Raw genomic sequence first — 13,224 nt, forward strand, 5'->3', positions numbered from 1 at the left:
AAGAGGTGGGCTGACAGTGGTTCTTCAAGCTTCCCTGAAGCTGCAAGAACCTAGGAGCTCTTTGACTGACCTGTGAATTCTTTTTTGCATCTGTCTCGAACACTTGTTTCCAGATTTTCCAGCTGGATTTGAACTTTCTTGTAATCCCTAAGAGCCTGTTTGCTCTTCCTCCTGCAACAAGAAGCAGAATTGTTCCCAGTGGCCCTAGCCCAGGGACTGTTCTTGCCAACTGTTGTGTTACTGCCAAAGAATCCAGGGCAATTGGTGTTGAGGTGATTTCTACTGAACATCCCCCTTTACAGGATACCAAACAGTGTTCTGTAAACTAGATGTGTCTCTTGGAATACCCATTAGGTGGGGGCTCTGAATGAACCACAGTGCAGGCTGTGGCCAGCAGGTGCAACACACCTCTCGTATACAATAACACCAGGGGTTCAGAACTGGGCACAAAATAAAGAAAACTGGGACCTTGTTTAGGCCCAAGATGTACATGCTTGGCCACACCCACTGAATAATGTTGTGGAACTTCTTAAAGACCTCATACAATGCCAGAGTTTCGTACCTGTATATGAAGACAATGACCAGAACAATCAGTGCCACAAAGGATGCACCAACACCCAAACCAATCTGTGCCTCCAGCGGGAAGGTGAGCTGGCTTTCTGTGTCATACTGTACTCGGCCCAGGAGGAAGTTCAGGTTTCCCATCTGTACCTGTAAGAAAGCATGTGCCACGACATCAGCTCAGTGCAGCAGTGAAATGCAAAGCTGCAGGGCTTCTCCAGAACTGGTACAGCTGGCCTACAGCTCTCTAGCAAATCTGTCCCACAGCACAACTCCTGAATCCAGGTACACCATTTGCTTTCAGGCAATGTTTGGCACGTAAGACTAGAGTTGAGAACAAGAGCAGCTCCTTGCCACCTCTGGTACCTCCCATGTCCCGCACCAGGGCTTCTGCCTTTTCTCCACTTCCCATCCCACTCCCTGCCTCCAGCACCACTTCTTGCTTGTGCTTCAACAAATTATAGGATTTATTGTGGTACTGCTGATTCCCTACCGTGAACTCTGGGAGCAAGTCTGTGCCCTCCCGCTTTGTGCGGTGCCGCGGAGCTGGCTGCTCAGAGGGAGGCTCACAGTAGAGATGATTCCTTGTTAGTGTCTTCACCACACAGATTCCTTCCCCAATCATAGCCATAACTTCATCCTTGGAAATAGCCAGGTCTAGATTTTCCCCCTGGAACAGATGTGGAACAGCACATCGAATCGGGAAAAAACCAACTCTACATTTCCATGGCTCCACAGAAAATTGAGATGACCAACAGCATGGGTTGGAAGCAATGTTTCTTCTTCTCTGACTAGGCTTGCGTCTGAATTGGCTGCATAAGTTCATTCTGTAAGCTAAAAAATTCACTTGCCTACAATGTAGATTATAGCTTTAGGACCCATACCATGCTGGATACGTAGAGTTATAAATAGCCTGTTGTCTTAAGGCTCTCCATCCATAGCACGAATAAGCTCGACTCTCCACTCTGTGTGTATATGCATATACTTACACACAATGTGTATATATTTTAAAAGGTAGTCTCATGTCAGTTAACCTAAGCACTCAGATGAGTCAATCAATGCCTTTCAAAAGTGTAACACATTTATGGTATTGTTTTAATCTGCTACACGCATCTGCTTTAATTTTGGGGGACTAATTTTTGGGTTTTTTTAATAAAACCATGCTGACTGATGTTAATTAGATTTTTATGTTTTAATGCTCTCTAAGCTGAATCCTGCAGCACCACTTTCATGCTTTGTCAGGGTATCCTGACAGGTTGGTAGATCAACCTCCTTGCTCTTTGAAAGCTTGCATCTTGTTAGTTCTCTTTCAGTCTTCTCAAGTTGCCCTACTTCTCCAAGGTGCCTTCAATACCACTGGCAGCAGTCTAGGCATTTCCAGACTGGTACATCCTCACAGTTTTTACTCATACGCAAAAAAAGAGCAAGTGAAAAAAGTGCATCTCCAGCTGCAGCTATTAATTTTCCTAATGAGTACTACTGGATTATAAAGTACCTTTCCATACAAAAGAAATACTTTGGAGATTTTTTTCTTGCATATACAGAAAAAACATTAGCCACTCCACCCTTCCCTATCATCTTTACAGACTGATTTGCCTACCTCCACCTAGTAACATGTCTTCCCTACTGCCAGAATTCTTTTATTCTTAAGTTACTTCTAGAGGAATTTTAAGAAATTATGAAAAAGCCAGCAGCTGAGAATAGGATGTGGGGTTTATTTAGTATTAATATCTCATATACAAATAGTTTATCAGGATTAAAAATAAAAAAGCACATAAGTTTCCACAAGCCCTGTGAAACCCTTAACAATGATTTATGGGCTCAAGAGGCTTTTTTGATGCACTCTTTTCCCTCTTCTTATGTATCATTTCTCATAGGCCAAAGCAGATGTGCTACGACGGTCTGTAAGCCTGTCAAATGCTTTAAAACCTTGGATGTTGCATGAAACCAATTTAAAACATTCCGGCTAGAAAAACATTTGTACAAGAAACATTATTTCCATCTAGTTTTTGTGTTACCTCCACAGAGATGACACTTCCTGGCTTGTGACGATATGGTTTGGCAGGGTCTTCAGCGTTCAATGGTTTTAGGATGGGATTGACTTCATAAGAGAAGGGCATGGGATGCAATGAATTGAAATTAAAGCTCAGATTATCCAGAATAAACTCCAGTTTGATACGGACGCTCCGCAACAGCAGCTTAATGGCTGGAGTTTTGCACAGGATCAGGTAGGAGGAGTTAACAAGGCATGGTTCTTCAAACTAAACGTGAAAGGCAAAAAAAGTGTTAGTAGTGAAACACTAATGCTTGTCCCGCAGCTTTGCCATACTTCCCAACCCTGAGCAATCTGGGGCCAGTCTACATTCCTCTCATCTGGAGCAATGCCAGAGGAACTCTGCTTAATTGTAGAGGGAAAAATCCAATATCTGAGGAATTCCCCATGCTCCTCTAAAGAAAATTTTCATAGCGCTGGTTCTGTTGCAAGTACCTAGGTCTCAGCAGTGGGAATCAGTTCTGACATTCCCCTGGTAGCAAATTCTGGAAAAGCATCAGCTTTAGATCTCCCTGCTCTGACAGAACAGGACCAAAGACCTTCAAAATGCAAGGAGGATTTCCTAGCCTGAACGCTTTTGTGAAAGAAGCCTTCCTTCGTCCGGTTGGATGTGTTTTATACATTTGGTGAAAGTACTAGTCAGATTTTTTTTCCTGCCCTACAGCCACAAATATCTTCCAAAGAACGTGGGTAAAACTAGCTATTATTGATGTATGTGCATCAGGAGCATATTCTCCCAGTTAATGTGCAGGAAGCCCTCTATCATTTGCACTAATAATGCAAATCCTTCTTGTACTTTAGTTGCCAAACACCCTCTTACCTCTGCAGATTCTGCTGCATGCTCTGTGACTTTGATGATCGTATCAATAACTCTGTAGTGACCCATCTCAGGACACTGGCAGCAGGAGAGCATAAAATGTTGGTGAAACTGGTAATTTCACTGAACTCTGCCTGGTTTTGTATCTCAGAGTGAAAGAGAGCGCCCAGGGGCTATAGAGATGGAGTGAACTATGCAAAAGGAAGTGTCTGGAGCATGGACATGCTGAGCCACACAAGCTCTCTGGCTCAGCTGTAGATTTCTTTATCTCCACACTGCTGCCCACATCACAAGTCCTGCACGCCTCTAAGTGGAAGCAAACCCAACTCATGGAAATGTTTGTGAAAATGCTTAACCTCTCAGTCTGGCAGAGAACACTTCCACTTGGCCAAGGCTGTTGGTACGATCCAAGCAGACAACAGCAAGTGTGGGGGGAAAGCCCTAGGGACAGAACGTCCAGCTCTCCAGAGTAACACATCAATTCTAATGCACTCTCAGCTCCGCTGAGTGCTTTGCCATGCTACCTGCTGGACGCTGCACAGAGCATCCTCAGGGCACTCGGTGTCTGGGATGATTCTGCGCCATCGTCCCAGTCCTCGGCGCCGGCGTTCAGATGGAGAAACTGTAACTCGGATCTTCGGTTTCTGTACAACATCCAAGTTGTAGCCATGGACTCTGAGCACTCTCCCTCCACTGAAAGAGAAAAGTAGCTGATCTCACCCACCTATTATTCATTAGCTCTGAGTTGTCCATGCTCCCACCCTTCTGCTTATGCTCATTCCTACAAGCCTACTTTACTTCAGAGCGCAACTCAACAGATGCCATTGGTGCTGTAGCACCCGCCTCAGCACATAGCCCTGGGGAAAGTGCACTCAAGTCTTTCTACCTGAGGAAGCTTTTGGGTGGCTCTGCAAAAGTGATGTTGGGATCCAAAGTATATCTGAAGAGGGATCCTTCCAGTCTCCGCTCTTGGTCCCCATATTTGATAGTCACTGGGAGTTCTGCAGACACATTGCTGGGACTCGTCTGGCATGCCAACTGATCCTCCGTCATCTCAGAGAGGCTTGGAGAGACAGAAGAGAGAACAAGGGATTAACACAGTCACTGCAGAGACAGATTTTACAGTACTATGCCCTGCTCTCTGCAGACAGTCTGCAAACCTCTTCTGGTATTTTCCTAAATTTAATGCTGAAAGGTCTTGTGCCTTATCAAAACAAGCAATAATTGCTGGGCAGTGGACAAAAAGCAGGTACAGCCACTGCCCAGACTGAAGAGACTGAAAGCATGCTACCAAGGCACGTGCACCTTCTCACCAGCAGTGCTGTCAGGTGTACGTGTCCCAGGACGCAAGAGAACAAGCGTGCTAGTGTTAGTCTGCAGGAGCCAACTGCAGTTCCCCATCGGCAAAAGCAGAGCTGCCAGGATGGGGTATGGTCCTGTCAAGAGACATGCAGAACAGAGGCCACGTAGCACTGTTCATGTCCAAGGGAACATGGGCAGGAATGTAAGATGGTGGAGGTTCCTGTGTGACCCTCAAGGGGAGGATCTCCTGGAACACGGAGGAGAGCAGAGCTCCAACAGCCTGTGCTAAAGGCTGAGCCAGGCAGCATCACACCCTGCAGGGCTTTGGGAAGGACTCAGGGCAGCGCACAGCCAGCACATCATCAGGCTCTGATCTTACATGTGGCAAGGGAGGTCTCCAAGCAGGACACTGATCTCATTAGGATTCCCAGTCAGCAGCTTTGAGCCCAGAAGGGTAAGGCAGGTTCCTCCCGCTTTGGGGCCCTGAGTTGGAACAATGGATTTCAGCTCTGGGTTCTAGAAGATGGGGGGGAAAAAAAGAAAAAAAAAAAAACAACCACAAAACCATGAGTGACAAGGACCTCAAAAGACAAGAAGAGGAAAGAAAACAGCAGAACATGTTCGGTGACCTCCAGTGCTCTGAAAATAGAAGCTATAGAATCATAGAATCACTTTGGTTGGAAAAGACCTTTGAGATCATCGAGTCTAACCTTTAACCTAACCCTGCCATCCCACCACTAAACCATGTCCCTAAGCACCTCATCTATCCTTCTTTTAAATACTTCCAGGGATGAGGACTCTACCACCTCTCTGGGCAGCCCATTCCAGAGCCTGACAACCCTTTTGCTGAAGAAGTTTTTCCTAATGTCTAGCCTAAACCTGCCCTGGAGCAGCTTCAAACCATTCCCCCTCGTCCTGTCATCTGTTACCAGGGAGAAGAGGCCGACCCCCACCTCACTACAGCCTCCTTTCAGGTAGTTGTAGAGGGCGATCAGGTCTCCCCTCAGCCTCCTCTTCTCCAGACTAAACAACCCCAGTTCCCTCAGCCGCTCCTCATATGACTTGTGTTCCAGACCCCTCACCAGCTTGGTTGCTCTCCTCTGGACATGTTCCAGCAATGCAACATCTTTCTTGTAGTGAGGGGCCCAAAACTGAACACAGTATTCGAGGTGCGGCCTCACCAGCACCGAGTACAGGGGCACAATCACTTCCCTACTCCTGTTGGCCACATTATTTCTGATACAGGCCAGGATGCCATTGGCCTTCTTGGCCACCTGGGCACACTGCTGGCTCATATTCAGCTGGCTGTCAACCAGTACCCCCAGGCCTTTTTCCACCAGGCAGCTCTCCAGCCACTCTTCCCCGAGCCTGTAGCGCTGCATGGGGTTCTTGTGACCAAAGTGCAGGACCTGGCACTTGGCCTTATTGAACCTCATACAGTTGGCCTTGGCCCATCGATCCAGCCTGTCCGGGTCCCTCTGCAGAGCCCTCCTCCCCTCAAGGGATAGATACCAGTCACAGGCAGGCCTCAGCCAGGCTCCAGCAGCTACCTTACGGAGCAGAGGCAAGAGGAGGGATCAGTCACACCAGCAAGAACCACAAATCAGGGACCAGTCTTTCCACAAGCTGCAACAGGCAGATGGGTGCTGCAAACAGCAGAGCTGTGAGCCTCACACACAAGCCCTAGGATTAACAGTTCAAAAGGATTGTTCAGATCAGTAACTGGATTAATAACTCAGGTTAGGAAAAACAAGGTAGCAAATAAATTGTCTGTTTGTCTAGCAGATGAGGAGATTATCAGCAGGGAGCCCTAAGAATTTGTGTTGAGACCTGTGCTGTTAAACATATTTGTAGGTGACCTGGAAAGGGGAAATGAGATTTGATAAACTATTCAGAGCAACAAAAAAAAACTTAGTACCACTGAGGAGCTGCAGCAAAATTTAGAGGAACCAGGCAGAGTGGCACAAGTAAGTCACTGCTGATAAGTGAAGAGCAAGATCCATGAAGTGAGAAGAAGCAGGGAGACTACAGCAAAAAAGCAACCCAGCCATGTGTACAGAGTTGTGAGTTTCGAAATAGCTCCTGCCCATTCGAGAGTGCTTTGGTATCTGTAACAACTCTACCAGCTGTAAGCACAGATCTCAAACATGCCAAGTGGTAGGAATTACTGGGAAGGTAATTAAGAAAAAAGATTTTTATGTCACAGTAAAAATTCCTTTTGCACTCATGTTTTGAACATAGTATGCGGTTCTCATCACCCTGCCTCAAAACGGTAATAATAGAACCAAAACCAAGAGAAGAGGAACAAGCATAATGCAGTACATAAAATGGTTCTATAAAGCCAAAAATGGAATAGCCTAAGACCTTTCAGGCAGCTCTTTCCCCTTCCCATGGGAGAGAGAGACATGCAGCTAGGTACATAACTTGTATGTTGCACAGCAAGGATGAAAGGCAAGTAATTGTATCAAAAAACTACTTAAATATTATTTCATAGCTGCTGGGTTTAAGATATCAAAAAGTTATCAGAAATAACAGGAAACATTTCTCCATACAATGCACAGTAACTTTGGACTTGTTGCCACTAGCTGCTGAAGGTCGGAAGCTCAAAGTGTGTTCAAGCAGCAATTTGCAAATTAATAATAGGAAAGTCAGAAGTCTTAGTAAGATTTTAAGTCATCAATAAAAAAAAAAAATCTCCAAATCAGAAAGGTATTCTGTATTTTTCCTCTTTCTTTAAGCATTAATAGTTACTATTGTAAAAAAAAAAAGTTACTAAAGATTCTGTAGTCTAGTATTACCCAGTACAGCTGTTCTTATAAAAAAAAAAATAAATAAAAAAAAGAAACAAAGAACCCCCCCCAAATAACACACAACACAAACACCAGAAAAATCAGATAAAAATACCAGCAGCAAGTGCCTGGTAGAATCCCGTGAGTTCATGTGATAGACAGCCATTTAGCAGAGATACTGGAAGGACAGGGAGAGGTATTAAAGAGGCAATAGTTACGTTACCTGATAGGTGAAAATATGCCCAGAAACTCCACGTCCTCCTCCAGGCACTTCCACCATAACGTGCCCAGATCTCTCTGTCCAGCTACCGCCAGTGACGCACACGATACTGCGGGGCAATCCAAGAACAGTCACATTGTGGAAGAGCAGACAAGCTGTATTCATTGCATCATGTCCTAAAACCATCTAGCAACCACAGCTCCCTTCTTTCAGCCTTATCACTCTCAGAATATACAACTGAACATTGAGAAACACCTTTAAAAGCTGGATTAGGTGCAGCAGAAAAAAGCAGGAGGCGGTTCCAAACAGGCCCATCCTATCCTTATTCTTTCTGGGACAGACAGGATGAAGCCCACTGCATCACAGATACATGAAGAGTCTAAGAACTCTGCTATTGCCCAGAGCCGATCAAATCAGTCACATCTGTAGTGACCCCAGGCTAGCAGTGGTCAATCCATACGTTAGTGCTGTGTCTGATGCAGAAAACTCAAGACTGCAGGTTTAGCTAGCACTGGTCTTCAGCCAGTGGCCTCTGGGACCAGCCAGTTCCCCTGATCTGCACCAGGCATTCCTCCCAGCCCTTTTTCCAGCTGTAATTTAATATGGAAGATGCTGACAAAGTGAAAAGCCAGACTGTACTTAGAACAGGGCAGCAAGGAATCCCATGCTATAGCACTGATTTGCAAACAAAAAGACTACTCCTACAGGAGACTTCCCAGCCTTCCTACACAGCAGGAGATTAATTTTGTCTGGGCCTTGCTCAGGAGTGGGTTCCAGGTTCACAGCTATATCCCTGCAACCAAAAAGGCTCAGGAATTTGAACTTTGGCAGTGCAGTCCCAAGCCAGGACCCTGTGATGCCACGTTATTTACAGATACAGAACAAAGACAGTGCTAACCCCAGAAAGATTATGCTCTAATTCTAGGATGAAAACAGAAAGCAGATGGATCCAGACAAACAAGGCGCACAGACAAGACAACACTGCTCAACACAGCAGGCCATTTCCCAGCAGGATCTTACCTGGCTCCCAGAGGGAAAGGTGCTACAACTACTGCTACCATGGAATGGAAAAAATGGGTTTGTGATAGCTCTGAACAGAGGTTACTCACAATTGCTCTCTTCTTCTCCTGCTGGTTGCTTGGCTCCTCGCCCTCCCTTGTCCAAGGCTCCCATCTACCTGCCCTGCCACAGGCCAACTACACAAATATTCCTTTCTCCTTGCTTCCTAGCTACCCCCCAGTCACACCTCTCAACACCTCACTACACTGCCTTGTTATATGGTCCTGCCCCACACTACTTTTACAAGCATTATGTGGCCTGCCAGGCACTCCTAGCCACCAGAACAGTGGCACAGGGCCCACCAGGACTCCCTGGTCTGTCCCTGGTTGAGAGGGTCCTTTCACTGGGTTTGTTCCTGGGAGGTGGAGGTCTGGCTGGCAAGTGAAGAATGTCAGTCTAGGGGTGCGTCCACTCAAGCAGAGGCAAGAATCTGTGCCGTACCTCCAACCATGTGTTCCCATCCTCACCCTGTCTTAACATGGTCAGGATATTTTCCTAGCAGTGACACTTGCACAAGCCATGTCCTTTGCTTTACTGAAATCATCCTGTGGCTGGGAGAGACACCCACAAAACTGCATGGTTCTGAGCCTGTGACTCCCTGATCTGGCTGGCCTGCGGGCTCTGTACTGGCAGCATGGTTGGTACACGGCCATCGCCTTGTACACAACCTTATCTCTCTAAGGTCACTGCCTGAGTAACTAATCAGACAGCGACCTGACTCAGGGGCATTCCCTGGGGAATGGGCAAGGCTCAATACCTGCTAAGATAAAGGCAATGACATCTCTGGCTGGTGTCAGCAGCCAAGGGAAAAAGCCAGCGCCTGCCTCTGGGAGGAGGTTTCACAGATACTCTACCTGCTAGAGATCTCATACTCTTGAGCATCTACGGCACAGGGAATTCCTGCAACAGTGACAGTTTCTGCAATGTCTTGATGTTTCTGCCCGAGGTTTGAGCCAGTGATGGTGATTCTAGTGCCACCTTCCACTGGTCCAGACAGGGGGTACACCTGCAAAGACATCCGCGCATGTGTAAATGTCACAGTATCTCAGACCTCTGCAGTCTGGCAACTAATCTACGGCACAGGGCCCTTCAACTGCCCCATTACAGACTCAGCCTGGTCGGGTCCCTGCTTTGGATTCCTTTTACTGGCTTGGCCTAGTACCAGGTTGCACCCTCATCAGAAAGGCCGTAAAGAACATCACAGTCAGAGCTTTCTTTCCCACACCTCACTGTCATCAGCAGTACCCCCCAGAGGTGATAATCCACTACAGACTTCTAAGGCAAGGACTACCCTGGTTTGCCTTCTCATCAACATGCTGGCCACTCCATAGGGCATTTCTGCTGAAGAGTGGGAATGCATCAGCCAATACATGTTACTAGTATTGAAGCAGCAAGCACCATTCCCCCCTCAGCATCAGTATGACAATGAATTGCATGCTGCACAAACGTCAAAGCTCTGTCCCTGAGCAGCATCCAAGATAAACTAAGACAAAATGCAGCACATGGATGTTCTGTGCCACCGGAGGGAGGACAAGCTGACAGCAAAAGGAACACATGGCTACAGACACTTGTCATGTGGCAGTTAGCAAGAAACACTTAAAATAAAAACAGACAAAAATAATTAATTCCAGTAACCTGTCATGCCTTTCCCATCCTTGCTGTGCCATTATCATTAGGTTTTGCCCCAGGCTCATTTGGGCCAACCTGTTTCAGAGTCTGGCTCGGGACAGTTGGAAGAGCCAATCTGTGGACCCTTTCCCAGCTCCTGAATGATTCTGCTCCTTCTGGCGTGACAGTTTCAGCTCACATGAGATACAAATGCGTCTTTCCCCACTGTTTTCTATCAGCAAACCAGAAGCCCAGCACCGAAGTCTAGCATCCTCACAATACCGAGGGATCACAGTAGAATGGGACTGACTTGCTCTTCAGCTGGCCAACGTATTGTTGAGCTGCACTGTTCGCACTCCGAGTTCACAGCCCTTTGGATTTCAACTGGAGAACGGAGCCCTCTTTGCCCTGGGTGCAGTACACTAGCGAGCAAGTTACTCACAGAGTGAATGAGAGGTGCTGGACACAGGTCTTCTATCTCTTCCTTGCAGGAGCCCCTGAAGATACAGCTGGGGTTGTCACCTCCACACCACACACAGTTGTACTTTGAGTCAGCTGTTTGGCAGCGGCTACAATCAGTGTGTCCCACAGAGCAGTTGTAAAAAGTCACTGCAAAGGAGAAAAATTCAGAGGTGTTTGCAAACATGTGCTAGGGTACAGAATAATTTAGCAACTTGGCATCTTGTTAAAGAGCCCTCTCCTCCTCCCTCCCCTGTGTCAAGCAACAGAAATGAGGCTGTATGTTTTCCTTCGTTTCCCTGTGATAGGACTACTACAGATTTGAGGATTTCTCAATACTCTTCCACCTCATCTTGTGGCCTTTTTACGGGGGAGGTATTGCACTCCTACCGTGAAGATCTGCAGCACTGTCCACTCGAAGGTGTCGTCGCCTCTGCACAAATACCACAGCGTTGAATTCAAGTTGAGGCGCTGTGTAACTGTACTGCAAAGACAAAGACCATCAAGACAAAGTACTTAATAGAGGCACAAACAAGCCAACCGAACAGGCAAAAAGCATCACCATCCACCCTGCACGGTGCACTGGCACATATAGCCTATACGGAGCTTCCTATGAATGCAGGCAGCGTTAGCTGAGGCAGTGGCAGCACAGGCCTGTCCTCACTGGTTCGTGTAGCCACAATTCTGCTTTAGAAAGAGTAGCAGGCATTGATTCACTAGGATGAACACTGAAAACAAATGTGTGATCAGAACAATACACATCTACCTACCTAACTGCATTCCTAAATGGATAATTCCTATCTACAAGCCACCTGCTCAGAAAACTGCTCAAGCTGGCATTTCTGCAGTTTCAGTAGAGCTGAAGATGTAGGATTACAATTAGTCTGCAGGGCTTGTCTGCACAAGAGCCTATGGTGTCCCTCTCCCTTAACTATACGAGTTTGTGAACTAAAAATATTGCCTCTGCTTGCAAACCTTGCCCTAGGTAAAGTCCACACATCATCCAGAAATGTACATGGCTGGTATCATTTTGCCTGTTAATCTTACAATCCACTGGCTAAATTCCACCACTAAGAAAAAAGTTGGTATTAATAGCATTTTTCTTTTCACAAAGGAACCACCGTCACAATCCAGAGAACCATGAACAACAGTGCCTCAAGCTAAAGCAGAAGTGGCACTGTCCTGGCAGGCTACAGCGAGCGGTGATTCAGAGACAGCATCATCCTGTACTACAGCAACTGCAGCAACAGGTTGTGTGGCTCAGACTGCACAAGCTTTCTGCAAGTTGAAGATACCAGTACCACCAGGCAGCAGCATCACAGAGGAGGGCCTCATAGTGCTAAATATTCTTCAAATATTTTTGCAAAATATGCTCTTTTCTCTAAAGAGCTTGCCTTCTAGCCTGCTGTTTTGCTGAGCAAAACCAGCACCCGTGTGAACTCTGAAATGGTATTGTATTCCAAGCACCCACCTGGTTCATCTGGCAGGTGATATAACAGATGGACTGGTTTGTTTCTTCTCCTTCCACATAAGCATCCATCACCATGGTCCTCCCCTCCAAATTCAGGACACACTCGTAGTCCCACTGTTGGTCCTGCAGAGAAGATACACATGGTGCCATTTCTCAACTACACGGAGCTTCCTGCTACACGACAGTGTACTCCTGCCTCTCCAATTCAGCACCTTTTACCAAGCCACTTACTGTGCAAGCAGTGCGCTCCCCTCATTCCCTTCGTTATGCCAACTCTATGCTATATTCAAGGGCTCTCTATGCTGTCACTGCCTCCATGTATGAAAGGTAAACTAACACAAAACAAAACACCTAGAAGGGAGCACGTGTACATCAAGTGCAGGCAGAACTCCGCACAGGAGGAGGAACTAAAGAAAAACCAGTGGGACTGTGAAGGTACGCCTGTATGTCTCTGTGAAATACTAGCTTGGAAATGAAGAGTGGAGTACACAGTTTAGGGGAGTGCACCTCAAAAAACACAAAGTGTATTTTTCTTCTCTCTCCTGTAAATCTCCCACTGAATTGCTTAGACACTTCCTGTAAAAAAGATGGATATGCCTCTGCAACCAGCTCTGCTCCTCTGAGCAGTGCAGTATATCAGGTTTAACGTATAAAGTAACAATTAGTCTGTGGGCTGCATGTTCTGAGGCGGTTGTTTGTAAAAGGTTACTAAATCAGTCTTCTGTCTTGAGAAGCAAAGGGAATTTTTATCAGAGGCACACCCAAAACCCATAGCTTTCAAGGGTGGTTTTCCCCATTGCAGAAGTTTCAGGTATTACAGGAATAGCCACATTAACATGAGCATGCCAGAAAGCAAAGGGAACAAATGATTTATCTTTAGCTTAT

The 13,224-nt window shown here is 46.4% G+C and overlaps 1 protein-coding gene across 1 annotated transcript in view; it reads right to left on the reverse strand.

Annotated features, from left to right (window-relative positions):
• The window catches only part of PLXNB1 (plexin B1), a 39,347-nt gene that overhangs the window by 10,562 nt on the left and 15,561 nt on the right, over positions 1–13,224 (reverse strand). Inside the window, exons 11-22 of the mRNA XM_035903831.1 lie at positions 12,340–12,462; positions 11,259–11,352; positions 10,852–11,018; positions 9,656–9,807; positions 7,746–7,851; positions 5,113–5,249; positions 4,318–4,494; positions 3,956–4,124; positions 2,580–2,822; positions 1,055–1,231; positions 563–711; positions 71–171 (exon numbers count right to left, since the gene is read on the reverse strand). Coding sequence (XP_035759724.1) covers positions 71–171; positions 563–711; positions 1,055–1,231; positions 2,580–2,822; positions 3,956–4,124; positions 4,318–4,494; positions 5,113–5,249; positions 7,746–7,851; positions 9,656–9,807; positions 10,852–11,018; positions 11,259–11,352; positions 12,340–12,462 — 1,795 coding nt within the window. The remainder of the gene's footprint in view (positions 1–70; positions 172–562; positions 712–1,054; positions 1,232–2,579; positions 2,823–3,955; positions 4,125–4,317; positions 4,495–5,112; positions 5,250–7,745; positions 7,852–9,655; positions 9,808–10,851; positions 11,019–11,258; positions 11,353–12,339; positions 12,463–13,224) is intronic.

Source organism: Egretta garzetta, unplaced genomic scaffold (genome assembly GCF_000687185.1).
Source record: "Egretta garzetta isolate BGI_Z169 unplaced genomic scaffold, ASM68718v1 scaffold91, whole genome shotgun sequence".
Taxonomy (NCBI): domain Eukaryota; kingdom Metazoa; phylum Chordata; class Aves; order Pelecaniformes; family Ardeidae; genus Egretta; species Egretta garzetta.